Source organism: Oncorhynchus gorbuscha, linkage group LG03 (genome assembly GCF_021184085.1).
Source record: "Oncorhynchus gorbuscha isolate QuinsamMale2020 ecotype Even-year linkage group LG03, OgorEven_v1.0, whole genome shotgun sequence".
Taxonomy (NCBI): Eukaryota; Metazoa; Chordata; class Actinopteri; order Salmoniformes; family Salmonidae; genus Oncorhynchus; species Oncorhynchus gorbuscha.
The window spans coordinates 97,017,204-97,044,157 of NC_060175.1; the positions used below are offsets into that span (position 1 = coordinate 97,017,204).

General features: G+C 44.1%; 1 protein-coding gene across 2 annotated transcripts; it reads left to right on the forward strand.

The window, feature by feature from the left end:
* The first annotated feature begins 41 nt into the window (after nucleotides 1–41).
* Nucleotides 42–26,533, forward strand: LOC124032327 (mitogen-activated protein kinase 14A-like). Of its 2 annotated transcripts, none has more exons than XM_046344643.1 (12): nucleotides 42–421; nucleotides 8,446–8,575; nucleotides 10,180–10,238; nucleotides 15,342–15,453; nucleotides 15,751–15,780; nucleotides 16,213–16,260; nucleotides 16,481–16,595; nucleotides 18,218–18,289; nucleotides 19,880–19,959; nucleotides 22,905–22,983; nucleotides 23,267–23,440; nucleotides 23,614–26,533. In XM_046344643.1, exons 1-12 carry the CDS (start codon nucleotides 303–305, stop codon nucleotides 23,679–23,681), a joined length of 1,086 nt encoding a protein of 361 aa, XP_046200599.1. In that variant the 5' UTR covers nucleotides 42–302; the 3' UTR covers nucleotides 23,682–26,533. The 2 variants fall into 2 exon arrangements, with proteins under 2 accessions (XP_046200599.1, XP_046200600.1); XM_046344644.1 differs by lacking the exon at nucleotides 19,880–19,959 and adding an exon at nucleotides 20,718–20,797.
* Nucleotides 26,534–26,954: the final 421 nt, after the last annotated feature.

Below are 26,954 nucleotides of genomic sequence, written 5' to 3' on the forward strand. Positions count from 1 at the left end.
GAGTTTATCTCGCGACATTTTGTTGTTTCAGCAGAGGGAAACGGGCGCGCAGGGTAGATGACATTGTGAAATCCCGGGAGCCTCAACGCAAATGGAGTAGCTGGAAACGCTTTCTCATCAAACTATTTCCGCCTTAAAACGTGCAGAATTTCAAGAATTTTGCACCTCGCTCACAACGAACTAGTTAGCTAGAGGCAACAGCTTTTTCTTAAACTAGTTAGCGAACTTACTTTAGTTGCTGCCACCTTTGACCAAGAAAAAGGAGAAGTCACAACTTGCACTTTGAGGGTAGTTCTGCAGGAATGTCGCAGAAAGAAAGACCTACGTTTTATCGGCAGGAGGTGACCAAGACGATTTGGGAGGTACCAGAACGCTACCAGACCCTGTCTCCAGTCGGTTCCGGGGCCTACGGATCAGTTTGGTAAATCACGTTTTTTTTGTGTGTTCTATTATGTCTACTTAGAGCTAACTAATGTAGCCATTAATTTCTATAAGGCCTGTATAGATAGACGCTAAAGTTAGTTTTCCCGGCTGATGTATTCAGAATAGACCGATGCCCGGCCATAAAGGCCCTCCGGATTCGCCAAAGGTGCCAGCGACAGTGAACGAGCTGAACCAGTCTGTCCTCGCACAGTCGAATAACATTAACCCAACATTTAGAGAGAGAATTTGCCATGTGAAATGCTGCAAGTTCCCTATCTACAAAGTTGGCCAGAGTACGTGCACGATTTAAATGTAGCCAGGTACTTGTATAGCTTTATCCGAATAGCAACATTACATTTAAACGTATTAAACCTATGGAAATATTATGCAAATTGATAGCCACAAAGAGAGTTGTAAAGTACTCCGTGTGGTCGTATCGGTAATTGGTTTCGTGTACTTTCTGTTATGTTATTTAATACTTTATCCAGCGGGTTGGGCCACGGATGCATTTTCAACCCAAAGTTGGCAGCTCTTTAGTGGAACTTGCCGCAACTGAAGTAGCTAATTACATCTGTTGTTAAACCTCCTCAGAGTGATGTTATGATGACTCATAGGCCCAGAATAGGACTAATTATTCTAACCGGGATGCATAGCTCACTGGTTTACTGTCTGGACTTGCTCCTTAGATGTTGAAGAAAGGGGATAGGGTCTGTCAGTCTTTACGTGTTCCTTAGTTGAGGAAATAAGATATGGTGTGTGTTTCTGTATGAAGGACATTGACTGCAAATTATTAACCTCTTGCCCTTTTTCCCCCCACTTTTGACATCTATGTTTCCCGTTCGAATCCACTTTTAGTGAAGTACTTGCCTGGTCCCACATCTGCTAGTGCTTTTGCCAACTCCATTGTCATGTTAGCCTAGTTTGTTTGCTCCAATACAGGCTCCTGTAATACTTCTGCTGCTAGGCAACAACAGGACAGGGTAATCCTTCAAGTATCATATATTCAGAGGTTTCCTTACCCTTTAGTTAATGAAAATGGGCCTAGTAGTACCCTGTATTACCCGAGTAGTACCCTGTATTACCCGAGTAGTACCCTGTATTACCCGAGTAGTACCCTGTATTACCCGAGTAGTACCCTGTATTACCCGAGTAGTACCCTGTATTACCCGAGTAGTACCCTGTATTACCCGAGTAATAGCTCAGTTGGTAGAGCATGGCGCTTGTAACGCCAGGGTAGTGGGTTCGATCCCCGGGACCACCCATACGTAGAATGTATGCACACATGACTGTAAGTCGCTTTGGATAAAAGCGTCTGCTAAATGGCATATATTATTATTATTATTGTATTACCCTGTATTACCCGAGTAGTACCCTGTATTACCCGAGCAGTACCCTGTATTACCCGAGTAGTACCCTGTATTACCCGAGTAGTACCCTGTATTACCCGAGTAGTACCCTGTACTACCCGAGTAGTACCCTGTAGTACCCGAGTAGCACCCTGTATTACCCGAGTAGTACCCTGTATTACCCGAGTAGTACCCTGTATTACCCGAGTAGTACCCTGTATTACCCGAGTAGTACCCTGTATTACCCGAGTAGTACCCTGTATTACCCGAGTAGTACCCTGTATTACCCGAGTAGTACCCTGTAATACCCGAGTAGTACCCTGTATTACCCGAGTAGTACCCTGTATTACCCGAGTAGTACCCTGTATTACCCTAATACCGACTATGTTATTAGTATCATCTGCTGGGTTGGTGTCTGAGTAAACATATAGTTGTTGTTGTTCTCCCCAGAGCAGGAAGTGACTGCTGTGCTGCTACTAGGCAGTGGGCTGATTTTTTTGATGGTGGGATTACTTTTGGGTTAAAAAGGGAACTGGATATCAGACCAAGGGACGTTTTATAGTACATAAAACATTTGCTTTATATTCAGAAGGATTACCTCCTTAATGTGTGCACAACAGCTCACATACATACAACTTTATCTAAATGTTTGTTTGGTGTGGCCCAGGGGACTCCTGACCTCCTTGGTCTTGCAACTATTTCATCACAAACAATTATTCACCTCTGCTCTGTGAGGGTGTACAACAGTTTTGGCTATCTTTCCAACTCCCTGTGGAATTGTCAATGACCTTAATAGATTTGACAAGAGAGACCAAACGGATCAAGGCTGGCAGCTGACTGCTCATGACTGTGGTTAGAGATTCAAAGAGAGAGGAAGTGAGCGGGAGACTTCCCTCCCTCCCGGTCTGTCAGTCAGCCAGGGTGAATCTCAAAGGTATTATCCTCGATTCCTCAGGTCCTCCCTCTCCTTGCCATCTTCAATACGTCAGGAATATAGGAGAGTGTTGTTTCAACTTTTTTAATGTCACATACACAAGTACAGTGAAATGACTTTCTTGCCAACTCAAAACCCAACAATGCAATAATCAATAACAATGTATTACTAGAAAAAAGCACACGAGAAATATGAAGTGCATGATAAAGTACGTAAGCATACTATGTACAGGAAATATTTAAAGGGTCAGTTCCAATACCATATTTACATGTGCAGGGATACTAGTGTGATAGAGATAATAGGCAACAGGATAGAAGGTAAACAGAGTAGCAGCAGTTTGCATGTGAGTGGGTGTGCGGGTGTGTCGAGTCAGTATAAATGTATGTGCATATTATGTGTGAGTGAGCAAATGATGGAGCGGGTGTGTGTGTTGGAGTGACGTGAGTGTGTAGGGTGTGCACTGTGCATAGTGAAAGGTCAATAAAGATACAAGGTTAACTTGGTCCGTTTTAGACATTTGATTAGCTATTTGTCAGTCGTATTGCTTGGGGATAGAAGTATTTCAAGAGCCTGTTGGTGTCAGATATTATGCATTTTTATGCCGTGCTGCAGCAGAGAAAATAGTCTATGGCTTGGGTGGTTGGGGTCTTTGCTGATTTTCCGGCCTTTTTTTCACGCCGCCTGATACAGGTCCCAGTGATGTACTGGGCTGTCGGCACAACTCTCTGTAGCGCTTTACGATCGAGGGCGCTGCTAATGCCATAACAAGCAATGATGATGCCAGTCATTGGAGGAGAAGATCCAAGATGAGATCCAAGGTGTTTGTCTCCTCAAATGCTTTCCTCACTTCCCTCTAACGCAACAACACATCTGCCATGCTGATCCTCAACACTGGGGCCCCTCAGGGGTGCGTGCTTATTCCCCTGCTGTACTCCTTTGTTCACCCACAACTGCGTGGCCAAGCACGACTCCAACACCATTAAGTTTGCTGACGACACAACGGTGGTAGGCCTGATCACCGACAACGATGAGACAGCCTATAGGCAGGTGGTCAGAGACCTGGCAGTTTGGTGCCAGGACAACAACTTCACTCAACGTGAGCAAGACAAAGGAGCTGATCGTTGACTATAGGAAAAGGAGGGCTGTCAGGCCCCCGTTTAACATCGTATTGATGTGGAGCGGGTTGAGAGTTTCAATGTCCTTGGTGTCCACATCACCAATGAACTATCATGGTCCAAACCCAAAAGACAGTTGTGAAGAGATTTGGCATGGTTCCTCACAGTTCTACAGCTGCACCATTGAGAGCATCCTGGCCGGTTGCATCACCACTTCCTGGCATCCAGGACCTACAGTTGAATTCGGAAGTTTACAAACACCTCAGCCAAATACACTTAAACTATTTTTTTCCACAATTCCTGACATTTAATTATAGTAAAAATTCCCTGTCTTAGGTCAGTTAGGATCACCACTTTATTTTAAGAATGTGAAATGTCAGAATAATAGTAGAGAATTGTTCATTTCAGCTTTTATTTCTTTCATCACATTCCCAGTGGGTCAGAAGTTTACATACACTCAATTAGTATTTGGTAGCATTGTCTTTACATTGTTTAATTTGGGTAAATGTTTCGGGTAGCCTTCCACAAGCTTCCCACAATAAGTTGGTGAATTTTGGCCCATTCCTCCTGACAGAGCTGGTGTAACTGAGTCAGGTTTGTAGGCCTCCTTGCTGACACATGCTTTTTCTGTTCTGCCCACAAATTTTTCTATAGGGTTGAGGTCAGGGCTTTGTGATGGCCACTCCAATACCTTAACTATTTTTGCCACAACTTTGGAAGTATGGTTGGGGGTCATTTTCCAGTTTGAAGACCCTTTTGCGACCAAGCTTTAACTTCCTGACTGATGTTTTGAGATTTTGCTTCAATATATCCACAATTTTCCTCATGATGCCGTCTATTTTATGAAGTGCACCAGTCCCTCCTGCAGCAAAGCACCCCCACAACATGATGCTGCCACCCCCGTGCTTCATGTTTGGTATGGTGTTCTTCCGCTTGCAAGTCCCCCCCCCCCCCACCACACATCTTTTCCTCCAAACATAACGATAGTCATTATGGCCAAATAGTTATATTTTTGTTTCATCAGACCAGAGGGCATTTCTCCAAAAAGTGCTATCTTTGTCCCCATGTGCAGTTGCAAACCGTAGTCTGTCTTTTTTTATGGTGGTTTTGGAGCAGTGGCTTCTTCCTTGCTGAGCTGTCTTTCAGGTTATGACGATATAGGGCTTGTTTTACTGTGAATATAGATACATTTGTATCTGTTTCCTCCAGCATCTTCACAAGGTCCTTTGCTGTTGTTCTGGGATTGATTTGCACTTTTCACACCAAAGTACGTTTATCTCTAGGAGACAGAACGCGTCTCCTTCCTGAGCGGTATGACGGCTGCGTGGTTCCATGGTGTTTATACTTGCCTACTAATGTTTGTACAGATGAATGAAGTACCTTCGGGCGTTTGGAAATTGCTCGTAAGGATGAACCAGAGTTGTGGAGGTCTACAATTTCTTTCTAAGGTCTTGGCTGATTTCTTTTGATTTTCCCATGATGTCAAGCAAAGTGGCACTGAGTTTGAAGGTAGGCCTTGAAATACATCCACAGGCACACCTCCAATTGACTCAAATGATATCAATTAGCTTTTAAAGCTTCAGAAGCTTCTAAAGCCATGACATAATTCTCTGGAATTTTCCAAGTTGTTTAACCTCTTGAACCTATGGGGGCGCTATTTCATTATTGGATTAAAAAACGTGCCCGTTTTAAGCGCAATATTTTGTCACAAAAAGATGCTCGACTATGCATATAATTGAAAGCTTTGGGAAGAAAACACTCTGACGTTTCCAAAACTGCAAAGATATTATCTGTGAGTGCCACAGAACTGATGCTACAGGTGAAACCAAGATGAAACAGGAAATTTTCAAACAGGAAATGAGCAGAATTTTTGAGGCTCTGTTTTCCATTGTCTCCTTATATGGCTGTGAATGTGCCCTGAATGAGCCTATGCTTTCTGCCGTTTGCCCAAGGTGTCTGCAGCATTGTGACGTATTTGTAGGCATATCATTTAAAGATTGACCATCTGAGACTACATTTACCAGGTGTCCGCCCGGTGTCCTTTGTCTAAATTGGTGCGTAATCTTCAGCTGCAGGCATTTTCCCATGGGATTCAGAGGAGAAAGCACACTTCCACGAATGATATATCATCGAAGAGATATGTGAAAAACACCTTGAGGATTGATTCTAAACAACGTTTGCCATGTTTCAGTCGATATTATGGAGTTAATTTGGAAAAAAGTTTGGCGTTTTGATGACTGAATTTTCGTTTGTTTTTGGTAGCCAAACGTGATGTACCAAACGGAGCGATTTCTCCTATACAAAGAATCTTTTTGGACAAACTGAACATTTGCTATCTAACTGAGTCTCCTCATTGAAGAACTTCGGATGTTTTCAAAGGTAAATGATTTTATTTGAATGCTTTTCTTGTTTTTGTGAAAATGTTGCCTGCTGAATGCTAACGCTAAATGCTACGCTAGCTATCAATACTGTTACACAAATGCTTGTTTTGCTATGGTTGAGAAGCATATTTTGAAAATCTGAGATGAGTGTTGTTAACAAAAGGCTAAGCTTGAGAGCTAGATTTATTTAATTTCATTTGCGTTATTGTAATGGGCTTGAGGCTGTAGTCACGATCCCGGATCCGGGATGGCTCGACGCAAGAAGTTAAAGTCAGTCAATTTAGTGTATATAAACGTCTGACCCACTGGAATTGTGATACAGTTAAATAATCTGTCTGTAAACAATTGTTGGAAAAATGGCTTGTGTTATGCACAAAGTAGATTTCCTAATCGACTTGCCAAAAACTATAGTTTGTTTATAAGAAATGTGTGGATTTGTTGAAAAACGAGTTGTAATGACTTCAATTTAAGTGTATGTAAACTTCTGACTTCAACTGTATATACAAAGCGGTGTCAGAAGAAGGCCCAAAAAATGTCAAATCCTCCAGTCACCCAAGTCATAGACTGTTCTCTCTGCTACCGCACGGCAAGCGGTACCGGAGCACCAAGTCTAGGACCAAAAAAGCTCCTTAACAGTTTCTACCCCCAAGCCATACGACTGCTGAACAATTCATCAAATTGCCACCCAGACTATTTACGTTGATCCTCTGCCATCTTGTTCCAATTTCTATTTTCTACGTTTATTTAGTAAATCTTTTCTTAACTCAATTTTTTTGAACTGCGATGTTGGTAAAGTGCTTGTCAGGAAGCATTTCAATGTAAGGTGTTGTATTCGGCCCATGTGACAAATATAATTAGATTTTATTTGCTGATAGCGTATTGAGAGGGTGTCAGGAGAGAGGACAAGAGGACTCTAGACTGTAGCATTCCCTAGCAATGCTCCTCTTCCCCTAGCCTTTCAGTCAGTCTCCATGGCCAACATGGATATGAAGTGGACTTTTAAAGGGAGTAGGGTGCCGTTTGGGGGATAGCCTTAGTCTGCTGAGAGATTTACATTTTCACTTCTGCTGACGTCTCGTTTTCCTTCTCACTTCACCACCTCTTGCGTCACTTCATCTGGTTTCATGCAAATATCGGGCCCTTTTAAATGTTTTTTCCCCTGTGTCTTGTAAAACGACAGCCTGGCTGCAGCAACTTGCTTCAGGACGACACCTATTTGTGAGTTAACTCTTAGGTTTATCGTTAGCTGTTTTCCTTCATATTTTCCTGTCAGACAATGCCTATTGACAGTGGATCGTTCTCTCGGCCAATGCCTATTGACAGTGGATCGTTCTCTCGGCCAATGCCTATTGACAGTGGATCGTTCTGCCTCAGTGGATCCAATGCCTATTGACAGTGGATCGTTCTCTCGGCCAATGCCTATTGACAGTGGATCGTTCTCTCGGCCAATGCCTATTGACAGTGGATCGTTCTCTCGGCCAATGCCTATTGACAGTGGATCGTTCTCTCGGCCAATGCCTATTGACAGTGGATCGTTCTCCTATTGACAGTGGATCCAATGCCTATTGACAGTGGATCGTTCTCTCGGCCAATGCCTATTGACAGTGGATCGTTCAATGCCTATTGACAGTGGATCGTTCTCTCGGGATCCAATGCCTATTGACAGTGGATCGTTCTCTGCCTATTGACAGTGGATCCAATGCCTATTGACAGTGGATCGTTCTCTCGGACAGTGGATCGTTCTCTCGGCCAATGCCTATTGACAGTGGATCGTTCTCTCGGCCAATGCCTATTGACAGTGGATCGTTCTCTCGGCCAATGCCTATTGACAGTGGATCCTAATGCCTATTGACAGTGGATCGTTCTCTCGGCCAATGCCTATTGACAGTGGATCGTTCTCTCGGCCAATGCCTATTGACAGTGGATCGTTCTCTCGGCCAATGCCTATTGACAGTGGATCGTTCTCTCGGCCAATGCCTATTGACAGTGGATCGTTCTCTCGGCCAATGCCTATTGACAGTGGATCGTTCTCTCGGCCAATGCCTATTGACAGTGGATCGTTCTCTCGGCCAAAGACTACGGTTCGTCTACGTAACTTTTTGTCACAACGCTGCTTTCTATTAGATCCGTACTTTGAACTAACCTATCAGTACTTGTATTGAAGAATGGGTGCAGCTCTGTTAGATAATGTTGACTAATATCCAACTCTTGTAGTTGAAATAATCAGTTTCTGTTTTCTCCTCCAGCTCGTCGTACGATCAGAAGACGGGTATGAAGATCGCTGTGAAGAAGCTCTCCCGGCCTTTCCAGTCCTTTATTCACGCCAAGAGAACCTACAGAGAGCTACGGCTGCTCAAGCACATGAAGCATGAGAATGTGAGTTTTGTCTCAAAAGCTTCACAAAGCTGTTTGCTGCATGAATCATTATGTAACTGCTTGAATCATTATGTAACTGCTTGAATATTATCTCTAGGATGATGTTGGTTTCAGTCTTCTATTGCCCTCGCTGTCTCTGTCTGTCTCGCTGTCTCTGTCTGTCTCGCTGTCTCTGTCTGTCTCGCTGTCTCTGTCTGTCTCGCTGTCTCTGTCTGTCTCGCTGTCTCTGTCTGTCTCGCTGTCTCTGTCTGTCTCGCTGTCTCTGTCTGTCTCGCTGTCTCTGTCTGTCTCGCTCGCTCGCTCTTGTCTGTCTCGCTCGCTCGCTCTTGTCTGTCTCGCTCTCTCGTCTGTCTGTCTCGCTCTCTCGTCTGTCTCGCTCGCTCTCTCGTCTGTCTCGCTCGCTCTCTCGTCTGTCTCGCTCGCTCTCTCGTCTGTCTCGCTCGCTCCCTTGTCTGTCTCGCTCGCTCCCTCTTGTCTGTCTCGCTCGCTCCCTCTTGTCTGTCTGTCTCGCTCGCTCCTCTTGTCTGTCTGTCTGTCTCCCTCTTGTCTGTCTCTTGTCTCTCTCTCGTCTGTCTCGCTCGCTCCCTCTTGTCTGTCTCGCTCGCTCCCTCTTGTCTGTCTCGCTCGCTCCCTCTTGTCTGTCTCGCTCGCTCTCTCTTGTCTGTCTCGCTCGCTCCCTCTTGTCTGTCTCGCTCGCTCCCTCTTGTCTGTCTCGCTCGCTCTCTCTTGTCTGTCTCGTTCCCCTTTGTCTGTCTCGCTCTCTCTTGTCTGTCTGTCTCGCTCGCTCCCTCTTGTCTGTCTCGCTCGCTCCCTCTTGTCTGTCTCGCTCGCTCCCTCTTGTCTGTCTCGCTCGCTCCCTCTTGTCTGTCTCGCTCGCTCTCTCTTGTCTGTCTCGCTCGCTCTCTCTTGTCTGTCTCGCTCGCTCTCTCTTGTCTGTCTCGCTCCCCTTTGTCTGTCTCGCTCTCTCTTGTCTGTCTGTCTCGCTCGCTCGCTCTCCTGTCTGTCTGTCTCGCTCGCTCGCTCTCCTGTCTGTCTGTCTCGCTCGCTCGCTCTCCTGTCTGTCTGTCTCGCTCGTTCGCTCTCCTGTCTGTCTGTCTCGCTCGCTCGCTCTCCTGTCTGTCTGTCTCGCTCGTTCGCTCTCCTGTCTGTCTGTCTCGCTCGCTCGCTCTCCTGTCTGTCTGTCTCGCTCGCTCTCCTGTCTGTCTGTCTCGCTCGCTCTCCTGTCTGTCTGGCTCGCTTGCTCTCCTGTCCGTCTGGCTCGCTCGCTCGCTCTCCTGTCCGTCTGGCTCGCTCGCTCGCTCTCCTGTCCGTCTGGCTCGCTCGCTCTCTCTCCTGTCCGTCTCGCTCTCTCCTCTATTTTAAAAGCAGCAGAACTATGTTGGCTACATGAATCATATTACTGAATACAACTGTACTGCTTACTGAGATATCAACCTTATGAAGATGTTGGTTGAAATATTCTATTGTTCTCGTTCCAATGCTCTCCGATGCTCCTCTCTGCTGAAACCAACTTCTTGTGGAGTCATGAAGTCATTGGGAGAGCTAATACAGTCCTTGTTCTTTGTTACGTTATTAACTTGACCATTGGCCTTTCTGTATTTCAGGTGATCGGCCTTCTAGATGTTTTCACACCTGCTACTAGTCTGGAGGAGTTCAATGATGTGTGAGTTGAGTTAACTCTTAGGTTTATCGTTAGCTGCCTTTAAGTACTGAATATCTCTTTATTACCCCTTCATATTTTCCCGTCAGCCAATCAATGCCTATTGACAGTGGATCGTTCACTCAGCCAATGCCTATTGACAGTGGATCGTTCACTCAGCCAATGCCTATTGACAGTGGATCGTTCTCTCAGCCAATGCCTATTGACAGTGGATCGTTCTCTCAGCCAATGCCTATTGACAGTGGATCGTTCTCTCAGCCAATGCCTATTGATAGTGGATCGTTCACTCAGCCAATGCCTATTGACAGTGGATCGTTTTCTCAGCCAATGCCTGTTGACAGCGGATGAATACCTCACTTCCAACACAGAGTAGCCTACACAGTGTCTTTATTTTCCCAGCAGCAGAGATCAAACAAATCCTGCTCTGCCTAGGAAGCTCCTGGGGTACCTGTGACTATTGTCAGTAGTACTACCTGTTAACAATGTTCCCTCTAAGCTGCGTGAGTGCCCGTACTCTACACAGACTGCACTACTCGGCCCGTGCTCTACACAGACTGCACTACTCGGCCCGTGCTCTACGCAGACTGTACTACTCGGCCCGTGCTCTACGCAGACTGCGCTACTCGGCCCGTGCTCTACGCAGACTGTTCTACTCGGCCCGTGCTCTACGCAGACTGTTCTACTCGGCCCGTGCTCTACGCAGACTGTACTACTCGGCCCGTGCTCTACGCAGACTGTACTACTCGGCCCGTGCTCTACGCAGACTGTACTACTCGGCCCGTGCTCTACGCAGACTGCAGTGTTGGACTGTTAAGAGTGTTGGACTAGGAACAGAAATGTTGCGAGATCGAATCCCCGACATGACACGGTAAAAATCTGCCGTTCTGCCCATGAACAAGGCAGTTAACCTACTGTTCCTAGGCCGTCATTGAAAATAAGAATTTGTTCTGAACTGACTTGCCTAGTTAAATAAAGGGGGGGGGGGGACATCTGTGGTCGTGACTAGATGTGCTTGTTTTGAGATCAAAGCCATACTGCGTGTAGCCACGTGTGCATATTTTGTTCATATCCTTCGCTAGTTGGTGAGTTTTTAGCCCAGTTATAGATCATCTGTAGTCAGCAATAGGGGAGTGATTGCTTCCTACAAGAGCACAAAACCTGTACGTTTCTTGACGTCTTTGAAAAGGGAGTCGGCTAGTTTAAATTTTTTTAAAATTTATGTTTAACCTTTATTTAACTTGGCAGGTCAGTTAAGAACAAATTCTTATTTACAATGACGGCCTAACCCGGATGATGCTGGACCAATTGTGCGCTGTGCTATGCGACTCCCAATCACGTCCGGTTATGATACAGCCTGGAATTGAACCAGCGTCTGTAGTGACGCCTCTATCACTGAGATGCAGTGCCTTCGACTGCTGCGTCACTCGGGAGCATGATGGTATGGAAATAATAATGCATTTGATTTTGTAAAGTGGTTTCTTCCGTCATACAACACAAAAACATTTTCAGTCAACTCCATGTCTTTATAAACAGGTTCATGTAGATGAACAGGTTCATGTCCAGCCCTGCGTGTTTTTTCCCCCCCATAAGTCTCATGGAATGTAGGTCTACATTGAACACCACACATTTGCTTCTACTGTAGGCTGATTGATCATATAACACCTATTTCCATGTTAAAATGTGATGGGATGCATTTTATCTGTTGTTTTTGATGGCAGGCCATTCTTGTAGGCCTACATTATGATAAAATAGCCACAGTAGCCTACGTGGCCGTTGTTAAAACTGAAACCTAAAGCGGGTACAGCCTCTGTGTTCACAGTAAACCGGTGCTGGAAGTTGCACAGAATCTTGTACTTAACAAGACCTGAAATTTGCTCAGTGCTGACATTTATTTGAAGGAACATTGCCTGTGACTCTTGTCGGTAGTACTGTCTGGCGACTCTTGTCGGTAGTACTGCCTGGCGACTCTTGTCGGTAGTACTGCCTGGCGACTCTTGTCGGTAGTACTGCCTGGCGACTCTTGTCTGTAGTACTGCCTGGCGACTCTTGTCTGTAGTACTGCCTGGCGACTCTTGTCGGTAGTACTGCCTGGCGACTCTTGTCGGTAGTACTGCCTGGCGACTCTTGTCGGTAGTACTGCCTGGCGACTCTTGTCGGTAGTACTGCCTGGCGACTCATTACATTACATTTACATTTAAGTCATTTAGCAGACGCTCTTATCCAGAGCGACTTACAAATTGGTGCATTCACCTTATGACATCCAGTGGGACAGTCACTTAACAATAGTGCATCTAAAACTTAGGGGGGGTGGGGTGAGAGGGATTACTTAACCTATCCTAGGTATTGTCGGTAGTACTGCCTCTCCCTTCTTTATCTTGCTAAGAGTTCCTCGTTGACTGCCTTGGCTTCAGGCAGTTATGGCTTGTTGATGTTGAAAGTGAGAAAAGGACATTGTTCAGCTAGTGAGTCAGTGCTGCGCTGCAGGCTGTGTCTGTTAGTGCTATTTGCCATGTTTGTCTTGACAATGACAGCAATGAAGAGCACAAACTGATCTGGGACCAGGCTAGCCCTCTGGCAGCTCCACACCCACAGGCAGATGGGCAGGGGTGAAGTATTCTCTCAGACTCTCAGCTGTCCCCTTGTCCCAGATAGATGAACACCCTGTACCACAGAGGAATTGGGGGGGGGGCAATAGGTCACACAGGGAGAAGAAAGGGAGGGTAGAGAAGAGAGAAGTGTCTGGAAGGGGGGGGGGGGGGTAGTGGAGGAGCGAAAGAGAGGGAGGGTGGAGAGAGAGGGAGAGATGTGAAACGGCTGCAGTGGAAGAAACTGCTCACACAGAATGATCAAAAGGGAATCAAGGCTATTTTCAGCTCGTGTTTATAATCTGTGTTCATCATACGCCTGCAGGACGGAGGAGCACAAACTGCTGTCCAGGAAAATGATGGGATATGTTATGCAGAGGTGCTGTATCAGTGGTTCGCCCAAACAGCTTCTAAAATATGTGACTCACAAGACTGTCCATATCACCTACTACCTACCACCCCCTGAGAGGGAATGGATCAACACAGATGAGGGCTCAGTATTTATGTACCTTATTTATACCCCCCCCCCCCTCTCTCTCTCTCGCCCTCCCTCACTCTGAGTGAAACCTCCATGTGCTCCTCCTGTATCTTTTGGCTCGTCTTCCTCCTTCCCTCCAGATGAGCTTTACCACTATTTGGGGCTGTTTTAATCCACTATGGGATTAGATTTGAATTGTAAAAAATAAGTGTGTTTAATGGACCTGTATTTTGTTTAATGGCATTCTATTAGTGGAGGGCTCGCCTTGCTGTGGCTTCTAGAGAGGAGGAGGAGGAGGAGGAGGAATGTGTGTCTGGGGAGCAGCCGCTCAACCGGTTTCAGCTGGCAAAAAAGGGACATAGTCGGTTTACAATCAAAGGGTTATTGACAACTTGCGAGCTATATTTCATTAGCAAATATTTATTGTGAGAGCAGCCGCTTAAATGCATTTGTCCACAAGCACGTGTTGTCTCAAATACATTGTTAATTAAGGTTGTTGGTTAGCTAGCTAGCAAATCTGAGCCATATTAGCATAAACATGACATCAGTTAAAACAAGAGATGGCATCAAGAACAAGATAGAACTCGCTGAAACGAGACATCTACAATTCACAGCACAGCAGTTTCTTGTCATTGTTGCCATCTATCTGACCATTCAGGCAACCTACAGCCTTTTAACACTCTGCACGCACGTTATCATGGTGACATCGTCAACCCACCCGTCTATAGAAACACGTGAATGTATGTGTCTATGGGTAAAACAAATATAATGAAGAATTTTGGGAAAATGATATATATTTTGGTCTATCCAAGGACGTTTTTAGAGGCGGGTGGGAAACAGATGGCACATCGTAATACTGTGGCGTTGGTGAGCGTTATGGGTTCACTGGTTACATTAACCAGATAATAAACGAATTAGCCGAAATGGCGGCAGGTAGCCTAGTGGCTAGAACCTTGGACTAGTAACCCGGAAGGTTGCAAGATCAAATACCTGAGCTGACAAGGTAAAAACCTGTCATTCTGCCCCAGAACAGGCAGTTAACCCACTGTTCCTAGGCCTCATTGTAAATAAGAATTTGTTCTTAACTGACTGACTTAGTTAAACAAGGGTAAGATAAAACATATTTTTTTTAAGCCGAAAACCTAAACATATGTCACACTATGTTTAGGTTATGTAACAGTGAGAAACAGATGGTTGTTGATGTCTTAATACCACAGAGTTTCTAAACCCAGAGGCGCAGCAATGCGATACTTCCGGGAATGATTGCAATTCCTTTCAATAGTTTTTCCAAATCTGAATGCACAAGTTGGAATGGAGCCAATGTCTTCAGTAGCTGAACATGTTGTAATGCCTTCAGTAGCCGAACATGTTATAATGCCTTCAGTAGCTGAACATGTTATAATGCCTTCAGTAGCTGAACATGTTATAATGCCTTCAGTAGCTGAACATGTTATAATGCCTTCAGTAGCTGAACATGTTATAATGCCTTCAGTAGCTGAACATGTTATAATGCCAGTAGCTGAACATGTTATAATGCCTTCAGTGAACATGTTATAATGCCTTCAGTAGGTGAACATGTTATAATGCCTTCAGTAGCTGAACATGTTATAATGCCTTCAGTAGCTGAACATGTTATAATGCCTTCAGTAGCTGAACATGTTATAATGCCTTCAGTAGCTGAACATGTTATAATGCCTTCAGTAGCTGAACATGTTATAATGCCTTCAGTAGCTGAACATGTTATAATTCCAACCTCGTGAAGGTGACAAACTGGCGTATTTTAATTTTTGTCAGAAACAACTTTATATCGAAGAAGTAACTTTTATTTTGAAGGCCTGCGCTGTTCGGCGCAAGACGACCGTTAGACCAGATGACGTGGTTTTGCGCATGAGCTTAGTTGGCCAACGTCGCCATGACATCGCCGACACACGTGATCAGGGATTTCTATTGGAGAAGCAATTTCTACATATCTTCGTAATAAACCATCTTTGTTAATCCAGGGGAGGTGTTTAGTTTGAGCCTATGTCTGATTGTGATTGGCAGGTATCTGGTGACCCACCTGATGGGGGCAGACCTCAACAACATAATCAAGTGTCAGAAGCTGACAGACGACCATGTGCAGTTCCTCATATACCAGATCCTCCGGGGGTTAAAGGTGAAACGCACACACACACAGACAGACAGACAGTTCCTTATCTACCAGATACTCTGGAGGTTAAAGGTGAAACAACATGCTTGGAGATTTTAAACATTCTTCAACTAACTGCCATTCACAGTTGTTGACCAGTGTTGTATACAATGTTGTGTACATTCCCAGCAGGCAAAACTGTTGAAAGGAATTCATCATTTTGTAATTTTTGCCATCTGTGATGTAGCTAAAAACTACCAACTTATGATTCATGATGTTGATTTAATGTAATGCCTTTGCTCTCCTTCACCTCTCTTTCCTCAGTATATCCACTCAGCAGATATCATTCACAGAGTAAGTCTCCTCTCCTGTTAGATTCAGCCCACAGTGAAAAATCCCTTCCCAGATGGCAACCCTGTTTCTTGTTAGTTTATGACCATTTGGTTCACTTCCACATGGCAGGTTCAGGCCCAGGCTCGCTCCTTATTCAAACACTATAAACCACAGAGGAAGTGAAACCATAAACAGCACCCCTGTTGTGTACTGTGACCGAGTCAATTATTCAGATCTGCTGTTTTGAAATAACTTATCTGATTGGTTAGAGATTGAGTTAGTCTTGCAGAAGTACTGTAGAAGTTTTGTAGGAACACTTCTACAGATAGTGGGGGTTTGGTTTGAGAGAATCTAGACCCAATTGAGAAAGCCCATTCAGATCTGGCCTCATGTAGGTAGTCTGTAATAATATAGAAATAATCATGTCTTGTCTCTCATCTCATCGCTCTCCAGGACCTGAAACCCAGCAACCTGGCTGTGAACGAGGACTGTGAGCTGAAGGTAAGGTGTTTATTATTGGCCCACTCATTCAAACTTTGTTCATCCTGAACAGTGTGGACAAGAATATCAGACCGTCTTCCTGAGGGGTAAACCAAGCACACCCTTATGAAATGGTGCTATTAAATGTTCACTGCAAGGAGAGAACAGGGTGTGACTTTTATGACTTTTCACTATCTGACTATCTTGAAGTACCACGTGGTTTGGTTCTGTCTGTCCTCAGATTCTTGACTTTGGGCTGGCGCGGCACACAGACGATGAGATGACTGGTTACGTTGCCACTCGCTGGTACAGGGCCCCAGAGATCATGCTAAACTGGATGCATTACAACATGACAGGTACAGTAGCTAGATATCTGATGTATTACATCATGACAGAGACAGTAGCTAGAGATCTAATGCATTACATCATGACAGAGACAGTAGCTAGAGATCTGATGCATTACATCATGACAGAGACAGTAGCTAGAGATCTGATGCATTACATCATGACAGAGACAGTAGCTAGAGATCTGATGCATTACATCATAACAGAGACAGTAGCTAGAGATCTGATGCATTACATCATGACAGAGACAGTAGCTAGAGATCTGATGCATTACATCATGACAGAGACAGTAGCTAGAGACCTGATGCATTACATCATGACAGAGACAGTAGCTAGAGATCTGATGCATTACATCATGACAGAGACAGTAGCTAGAGATCTGATGCATTACATCATGACAGAGACAGTAGCTAGATATCTGATGCATTACATCATGACAGAGACAGTAGCTAGAGATCTGATGCATTACATCATGACAGACAGTAGCTAGAGATCTGATGCATTACATCATGACAGAGACAGTAGCTAGAGATCTGATGCATTACATCATAACAGAGACAGTAGCTAGAGATCTGATGCATTACATCATGACAGGACAGTAGCTAGAGATCTGATGCATTACATCATGACAGACAGTAGCTAGAGCTCTGAGTGGTTTAGACAGCCTGCATCTGCTCACTGTAGACATGTATACGAGCTATACATTTAGGCTACACATTGTTGATGTACTTGTGATCTTGGGCCGATGTTCTTGCCAGGTGGATGTCATAATGGCAGGACACTGAATGGACATGCTGAACATTATGTTTCCCCCCTATATGTAACAGGAGATGTGTTATTCCACTATATGTAACAGGAGATGTGTTATTCACCTATATGTAACAGGAGATGTGTTATTCCACTATATGTAACAGGAGATGTGTTATTCCCTATATGTAACAGGAGATGTGTTATTCCACTATATGTAACAGGAGATGTGTTATTCCCCTATATGTAACAGGATATGTGTTATTCAACTATATGTAACAGGATATGTGTTATTCCACTATATGTAACAGGATATGTGTTATTCCACTATATGTAACAGGAGATGTGTTATTCCCCTATATGTAACAGGAGATGTGTTATTCCCCTATATGTAACAGGAGATGTGTTATTCCCCTATATGTAACAGGAGATGTTTTATTCCCCTATATGTAACAGGAGATGTGTTATTCCACTATGTAACAGGAGATGTGTTATTCCCTATATGTAACAGGAGATGTGTTATTCCACTATATGTAACAGGAGATGTGTTATTCCCCTATATGTAACAGGAGATGTGTTATTCCACTATATGTAACAGGAGATTTGTTGTGTTATTCCACTATATGTAACAGGAGATGTGTTATTCCCCTATATGTAACAGGAGATGTGTTATTCCCCTATATGTAACAGGAGATGTGTTATTCCCCTATATGTAACAGGAGATGTGTTATTCCACTATATGTAACAGGAGGTGTGTTATTCCTCTGTTACGGTAGACGTGTGTTGTTCCTGTGTTTGTGTTACACGTGTGTTGTTCCTGTGTTACGGTAGACGTGTCGTTCCTGTGTTTGTGTTACACAGACTAATGATTTCCTCTTTGTTACAGTGGACATTTGGTCTGTGGGATGTATCATGGCTGAACTCCTCACTGGCAGAACTCTGTTTCCCGGTACTGACCGTATCCTTTCATTGCCCTAACCTCAGTTCCCCTACTATTGGTCTGATATGAGTGCTGAAATGCCCTCTACTTTGTGAGTATGCCTGGCCTACACATTAAACCACTCTGTTTCCGTGACTAACCTTCGAGTGGTTGGTGGTGAGATTCCCACACAATATGTCCTTATTGAATCACATTGGATAAGACCGGTGTACACACAGAATCCTACTGCTGGTGATTGATTGACGTGATGGTAACAGCTTTTTGCAGGTCCAAGCCATGTGACCTAAAATGTGTTCTAAGCTGAAGCTCTTCTATGTTCCTAACCTGCTAGTCTGCAAAACTAACCTCTTCAACTAATCACGCTATGGTGCCTTCTTCAACTAACCCTGCTGTGGTGCCTTCTTCAACTAACCCCGCTGTGGTGCCTTCTTCAACTAACCCCGCTGTGGTGCCTTCTTCAACTAACCCCGCTGTGGTGCCTTCTTCAACTAACCCCGCTGTGGTGCCTTCTTCAACTAATCCCGCTGTGGTGCCTTCTATGTTTGTTCTCTTGCGATCTGCTCTGTTGTCTCTCCCTACAGCATGCCGTGAGGCTGAATTACACTGTAGAAACTTTGTCTGTTTCTGTAGCCACACTAACGTCTACCTCTCCACACTTGGTCTCTAAAACTCTGTTTTATCAGGCTTCCTAGCCTTCTTCCGTTGTCTGTCCGATGCACAGAGCCTCCTTTTCTGTAACACGTGTCTAATAGTCTGCTGGACTGTATGAGAATGTTTTAGTCTTTAGTCTCTGCTGAATGAGTCTGGCACTAATCTTTGTATTTCCTTGCCTGTCAGTGTTTTCAGAGGTACTAACAACGAGGCATTTAAAGATCCATCCTCTGCTGTGTGTTTACCCATCCATAGTTCTTATCCAGCATGATAACACCTAGCAATTCCAATTGGGGCCCTGTGTTTTGCGCAATCATGTTTCATAGCAAGATTTGAATAAAGGTTCAAATCCAAGCATGTCACATGATTGCGCAAAACAGGACCTCCGATATAATATAGGAGGTCATGTTGATTTTCAACCATTCAGAGAGGCAATTCTGATTATAGTTTGTACAAGCATGTCACACTTAATTTATAATAGCAGTAAGGCCCGAGGGGGTGTGGTGTATATGGCCAGTATACCATGGCCAAATGATGTTCTTAGGCACAACGTAATGTGGAGTGCCTGGATACAGACCTTAGCCGTGATATATTGTCCACATATCACAAACCCCCGAGGTGCCTTATTGCTATTATAAACCTCTTACCAACATAATTAGAGCAATAAAAATAAATGTTTTGTCATACCCGTGATATACGGTCTGATATACCATGGCTGTCAGCCAATCAGCATTCAGGGCTTGAACCACCCAGTTTATAATATGTTATAGTCCGTGTGAAACTCTGACAATTCAATGTCCCGGGCTGCATTTGTCATTGTTCTTGGTTCCATTGTGCCAGTCAAGCTCAATCAAGTACAGCTCAGTTATTTTTTAAAGACAACAAATACTGTTCTTGCTGGTTCCTCTCCCCTCCCCAGCCAGCTCCTGTTGTTCCTTTACACACGGTACCTGTTAGACATTGATCAGTTGAAGCTAATAATGATGCTCGTTGGGACGCCAGAGCCTGAGCTCTTGATGAAAATCTCCTCTTCGTCTGTGAGTTGTACACATAGTTATTATGCTGCAAGGTCTCTGCTTGCTTAAATTGCTAAAGTCCCTAGTAATTATTTGTTTTTGCATCAATTTGTGAAGTGTGTTATACTCTTCAGCAACAACAACTATTTTACATGTTTACATCCTTTGAAATCTCTGTTTGTGAGATGAGGTCAAATGCAATACCTGTTTTGATTTGAAAACAAATTCTTAACTTGGATAAATGAACATACATTTCTCGGGGCTCTACAGTGCGACCATAATGATGAATTCTAGCTTTATTACCAAAAATATTTTTTCCGGTGTGCTCCTAAATTTCTGTGTGCCTAAAAATTGTTTAACTAAAAAGGGTCAGCATAGAGCCCTGCTTCTATGTTCAAAGCTTTGGGTTTCACACCTGTGATTTATTAACTTGACTTTCTCCTGACTAATTGAACTTTCTCTTCTCTAACATAACCTCAAGCATGCTATCAGTCTGCTTACACACACCTTTACAATCTCACCCTCTCTTTTCTTACCTTTCCCTCCAAAGATGGGACGATTCACTTTTTTTTTTGCAGAGCGTCTTAGGAGTTGAGCCTTATCATAAAACTCATAAAGAAGACTGTTAGCCCGCGGAGCTAAACGCCTAGGCCAGAAAGCCAGGTATAAGCTCGAGGAGCTAATGCGAGTCATCAGGTCTCCCACTGACTAGCTGCTTGTCAACTTACCGACTCTGCTATACTGCTGTCTGCTGATACCCCTTGACCCGTACCTGATAGATATAAACCAGCTTCAACAGATAATGCGTCTGACAGGAACGCCCCCAGCCTCTCTAATAAGCAGGATGCCAAGCCACGAGGTGAGCAGGACCAAATTACTCAATTCAATGCATTTTATATGGGGCCAAGCAAGGATTCGAACCCAAGTCCTCGAACCTGCGTGCCACAAGACTGTTAGCTCCAGGGTTGGGGTAAATTCCAAGTCCATTCAGGAAGTAAACTGAAATTGCATTTTTACTCCCTGAGTTGACCAAATTGACTCCAACCCTGGTAGCCCGAACCACCGCCGTCACACCTAGCCCAGAGCAGTGCCACCTCCGTCACACCTAGCCCAGAGCAGTGCCACCTCCGTCACACCTAGCCCAGAGCAGTGCCACCTCCGTCACACCTAGCCCAGAGCACTGCCACCTCCGTCACACCTAGCCCAGAGCACTGCCACCTCCGTCACACCTAGCCCAGAGCACTGCCACCTCCGTCACACCTAGCCCAGAGCACTGCCACCTCCGCCCAGAGCACTCACACCTAGCCCAGAGCAGTGCCCAGAGCACTCCTCCGTCACACCTAGCCCAGAGCAGTGCCACCTCCGCCCAGAGCACTCACACCCTAGCAGAGCAGTGCCACCTCCGTCACACCACTGCCAGCCCAGAGCAGTGCCACCTCCGTCACACCTAGCACTGCCAGAGCACTGCCACCTCCGTCACACCTAGCCCAGAGCACTGCCACCTCCTTCACACCTAGCCCAGAGCAGTGCCACCTCCGTCACACCTAGCCCAGAGCAGTGCCACCTCCGTCACACCTAGCCCATAGCACTGCCACCTCCGTCACACCTAGCCCAGAGCACTGCCACATACCCAGTGCTACAATATTACAACCTCCTTAGATTATATTTGCTCCCACATAAAGAGGAAGTAGACAAACATACATGTAGCATTTTCACATTGCTGCTTTTTTTGACTGCAGGTTTCTATGTTCTACTACCCAAAGCGCTCTACTATAATCACTGAGTGGCGTCTGATGCTTGCTGTACGTCAATGCAAGTCAAGCAGCAACTACTCTCTTGCCTTCTAATGTTTGGCTTGCCATAGCAGTGTTGTAAAGCATTATGAAACCATATAAAGTATTAATATGTCTAGAATTGCACACTAACAAACTATGACACATTGCCTGAACCAGAATTTGTTTGAATTGAAACACTTCCTCCTCTGACAACAGTGTGGTACGGGAAGTAGGAACTGAAATTCACAGTATTGCAGTTCCTCTTCTTGAAGTGTGAACTGATTGAGTAGATGGTAGCTATATTACATGGTGCTATATTATACAGTAAGTACTGCAACCAAATAAATAAACAATACTCAGTTATTGTTTACCTGGGGTGGCAGGGTGCCCTAGTGGTTAGAGCGTTGGACTAGTAACCGGAAGGTTGCAAGTTCAAATCCCTGAGCTGACAAGGTACAAATCTGTCGTTCTGCCCCTGAACAGGCAGTTAACCCACTGTTCCCAGGCCGTCATTGAAAATAATAATTTGTTCTTAACTGACTTGCCTAGTTAAATAAAGGTTAAAACAAATGTTTTTAAATACTGTTTCTTCTCCTTCTGCTTTCTCTCTCTCTCTTTGCACATTCACTAAATCTGCAATGAAACCCTCTCTTAGCAGTGCTGATAATTAATCCAATTTTTGCCAATGCTGCCATATGATCAAGTGACTGGGACAATATGGTTATGAGTAAGCCTAGTCACATTTCTCCTGATGAGGGATCCCAAATGGCACCCTATTCCCTTTATAGTGCACAGTCACAAGTGGGGACATGGGGAATATGATGTGGTTTGGGAAAAGTCCTTGACTAATTAGTGCTAATCATAGTCTTTACTCTCTGAATACAAAGTTAGTGGCCGCTTTCGCAGCCCCAGATAAAGACATTTTTTGTTGTTGTTGTTGCCCAGAATAAGTAGCCTTAATCTGGGTCGGGGAAACCAACCTTATGACCCCAAAAGAAAAGGGGTCATTTTGTGGCTTTGAATTGTATTCCAAATGGCACCCTATGTTCTACATAGTGCCTATGTAGAGCCCTATGGGACCTGGTCAAACAGGGCATTATGTAGTTAATACGGTGCTGTTTTGGATGCCAGCCTTGTTTTGTGTTCTATTGGCCTTTAACCTCTGATCTCTTTACTCTCATTGGTTTTCAGGCAAGGAACTACATCAAATCCTTGCCTCAGATGCCCAAGAGGAATTTTTCTGATGTGTTCATTGGAGCCAACCCACAAGGTAGTGTTGGAATAATTTTATACTCAGAACACTTTGCTGTAAATCAGACCCCAAGATGTTATAATTTGTGATGATAATGAGAGGAAGGAGTCATAAGATGGCCTGCTGCAGCCATTTTCAAAAAGCATCATAGAGTAGGTGCTTTTTTAGGTTCCCCCTGTCCATACAATCTTTATCAATTTATGATGGAAAAAGCTAAACTGATCCTATAACAGCACTCCTACACTGAGAGTCTTTGTGAATATGGACCCTGTTGGTATGGATGATGTTTTTCTGCTTGTAGCTGTGGACCTGCTGGAGAAGATGTTGGTTCTGGACACAGATAAGAGGATCACGGCTGCCGAGGCTCTGGCCCACCCCTACTTCTCCCAGTACCACGACCCAGACGACGAGCCTGAGGCTGACCCCTACGACCAGAGCTTTGAGAGCCGTGATCTGGACATCGAAGAATGGAAACGTATGTAGAATGGAATAGACGGGGCCATTATACCTGAATGCTTTAAAGTAAACTGGGACCAAACTTTTTCCATCTTGCAAAATAAATGTATTTTGCTCTGCTCTGCTCACAACCCCTCAGGCAGCTCTGAAACACCTGCGAAACACATTTCTATCTCCCTCCCTTCCTCACAGGGCTGACCTTTGAGGCGGTATGTGATTTTGAGCCACCCATCTTCGATGGAAACGACATGGAATCGTGATTGGGCGATGTGATTTCTACAAGCCCCTCTCCCGTCAACACCAAACGTCTCTATCACTGATGTTCCTTCTTATCAGACAACCTTTTGGAATAATATTATCATCAGAGTGCCTGCAAATGTTTGTCTATTGTTATATTTCTTAAGCTCGCGCTCTCTCTCCCACCATTTTGAATCCGTAAGGTGTTGCAAGGGAAACGTTACAAAAAATAGCCTGGTCCCAGATTCGTTGGTGCTGTGGCATGACAATGGCCATGGAAGTTGGCTGTACAACCCAAACAGATATGGGACCAGGCTAGAACTACAATGGAGGAGAGGAGAGCGACATTTTAAGGGCTGTTAAATCAGTGTTAACAAATACTGATTGTATGTGTCTACTACCGTGTATTTTCAAGGGAGAAACGGAGGCAAGCAGAAAACAACCACTAATACCATTATTGGTCCATTTCTGAAAAATGTCATGCTTCTTTTATTATGTCCCAAATGGCACCCTATTCCCTATTTAGTGCTCTGCTTTTGACCAGGGCACTATATAGGGAATAGGATGCTATTTGGAATCAAATCTATATTTAAATTAGTTTTGTATTCTTCCTTCAGAAGTTTTATTATTATGAAAGTATTGCTCATTACTGTATTCTATTGCTCACCACTGTATTCTATTGCTCATTACTGTATTCTATTGCTCATTACTGTATTCTATTGCTCACCACTGTATTCTATTGCTCACCACTGTATTCTATTGCTCATTACTGTATTCTATTGCTCACCACTGTATTCTATTGCTCATTACTGTATTCTATTGCTCATTACTGTATTCTATTGCTCACCACTGTATTCTATTGCTCACCACTGTATTCTATTGCTCACCACTGTATTCTATTGCTCACCACTGTATTCTCTTGCTCATTACTGTATTCTCTTGCTCATTACTGTTTTCTCTTGCTCACCACTGTATTCTCTTGCTCACCACTGTATTCTCTTGCTCACCACTGTATTCTCTTGCTCACCACTGTATTCTATTACTCATTACTGTATTCTCTTGCTCACCACTGTATTCTATTGCTCACCACTGTGATATCCGAAAGAAATTAGATGCTGAATTGAAACATCCGGAAAATGTGTTCTGATTGAATCATTTCATGATGTGTATCATCTGAAATGTGCAATAATGCTTGTCTGTCACTCGCGCTCTGCCAATCTACCAATCACAGCGTTCGTGTCAGACTCCCCTGGCTTTGTTTTCCTGTCAGTCACAGCACTGGTGTCAAGACTCCCAGGCGCTTCAGAAACCGTTGATGATCTTCTTTAATGGATCTGGTATATGACATAGGATGTGTCCCAAATGGAACTCTAATACTGCAGTACTAAATGCGAGAGACTATATTTCAGTTGAATGCATTGAGTTGTGCAACTGACTAGGTATGTTCCTTTCCTTTGAACAGGGCCCATAGGCTTATGGTCAACAGTAGTGCACTATATAGTGAATTGGGGACCATTTGGAATGCACATGGGGATTCATTCTATTCTTCAACATTGTTATGAACTTTTTAACTTTGTGGAAATTTTTTAGCTGTGAGAAATGTTTCCATTTACCACGTTGCAGATTAGTTCCCCCTCCCCCAAGTGTGAATACTGTTCAATGCCAGCGCCAGACCATAGGATGTTTAATACCTTTTACATTGTAGTCATTTTAACAGACGCTCTTATCCAGAGCAACCTACAAGAGCAATTGGGGTTAAGTGCCTTGCTCAAGGGCACATCGACAGATTTTTCACCTAGACCGCTCAGGGATTCGAACTATCAACCTTTCTGTTACTGGCCCGGTTTTAACCGCTAGGCTACCTGCCGCCCATTTAATGCTCACAAACCCTAAAATCATTATTCAGCTAATTGAATACCCAAATGATGGAATTCTGGCAGATTCAGACCATTTTTGTGGCTTCCTCTCGTCCTCATCTCCTTGATCTGCACCGAGGTAAAGGAACTAGACAGGAGAAAGCGAAGGCCTGGTAGGGGTCAACCATATTGCTTTCAACTGTTCTGTGTTTTCAGAACACAACTGTGCAGATGACGGACACAATGGAAGGAAGCGACTAGAATATTGAGATACAGCCCGAGTCAGAATAAATAACCGTGATAGCCCCAGGACTCTAGTTGAACCATGCTGCACTCCATTGAATAGCCCCAGGACCCTAGCCTAGTTGAACCATGCTGCACTCCATTGAATAGCCCCAGGACCCTAGCCTAGTTGAACCATGCTGCACTCCATTGAATAGCCCCAGGACCCTAGCCTAGTTGAACCATGCTGCACTCCATTGAATAGAGAATTAATTCTAGTTTCACCACTTTCCATATTGACACTTTAAAACCAGATGGAGTTGATATGAGCCACTGTGGGTTGTCAATGAATGTGCTAATCAACGTGGCATTAAGTAAACTAGGAAAAACATGTATTTTTGGGTACAAAATCAACTCAAATGTATGTAAATATCTGTTCTATATTTTATTTTTTAATCTTCATGACTTTTGGTTTGTTGAATTTAAACAATCTTCATTATCAGCATGTTCATCATTTGTGCGTGTGTGTTTTGAATATGTGTTAACAGGAGCTTGACGTGTCATGCTTAAAGCCGCAAAATAGAAAAATGTAAATGGATGTCAAAAAGAAATGAGGGAATTGCTTAGTTATATTTATACTTTGTTGAGGTGGTATTTCAACTGGACAGAGATACTGTTGTTTATTTCAGCCAATCCCCATAGATGTCAGTCTTCTAACAGTCTTTACAGCAGAGTAACTATTACTAGAATTAATGCCTTTGTTTATAAAGAAATAAAGACAGTTATTTTTAAGTCTATAGTCTGTTTTATACTTTGTGCCTTCAAGTCCATATCCTACATGTGCTAGAAGTATTCAAGGTTTGCAAAGGAAGTGGCAGTGCTTATCTCTGTAGCTTATAACAGTTTTTCACACTACTGAGTCATATCATGCCGGATTGTGCATCCACCAACCAAGCAGTAAAAGACTGTGAAAAGATCAGAGCCATCACAGTTGTGTTTGGGTCAGAGCAGTTGTGTAGAAATGTGTATTAATGCTGAAGTTTGTTTTGCATGGCCAGGTACCCCAGGTGGGCAGAGTTCTCATTTTAAACTATTCCATTGGTCCTTAAGTGAAATCCTCATCCAACCGAGGCACCAGCCATCCAAAACGAACTCCACCACTCAATTAAATGAAGGCACCAGTCTGTGGGCCACACACATAGCATTGACTATGACACC

What these genes read in the sequence shown, in the direction of transcription:
- LOC124032327 (XM_046344643.1), top strand. Translation starts at nt 303, where the DNA reads ATGTCGCAGAAAGAAAGACCTACGTTTTATCGGCAGGAGGTGACCAAG. An exon ending in GATGCATTACAACATGACAG is followed by an intron (nt 16,596 to 18,217) that starts GTACAGTAGCTA and finishes TCTTTGTTACAG; the next exon opens with TGGACATTTGGTCTGTGGGA. An exon ending in TCTGTTTCCCGGTACTGACC is followed by an intron (nt 18,290 to 19,879) that starts GTATCCTTTCAT and finishes GGTACCTGTTAG; the next exon opens with ACATTGATCAGTTGAAGCTA.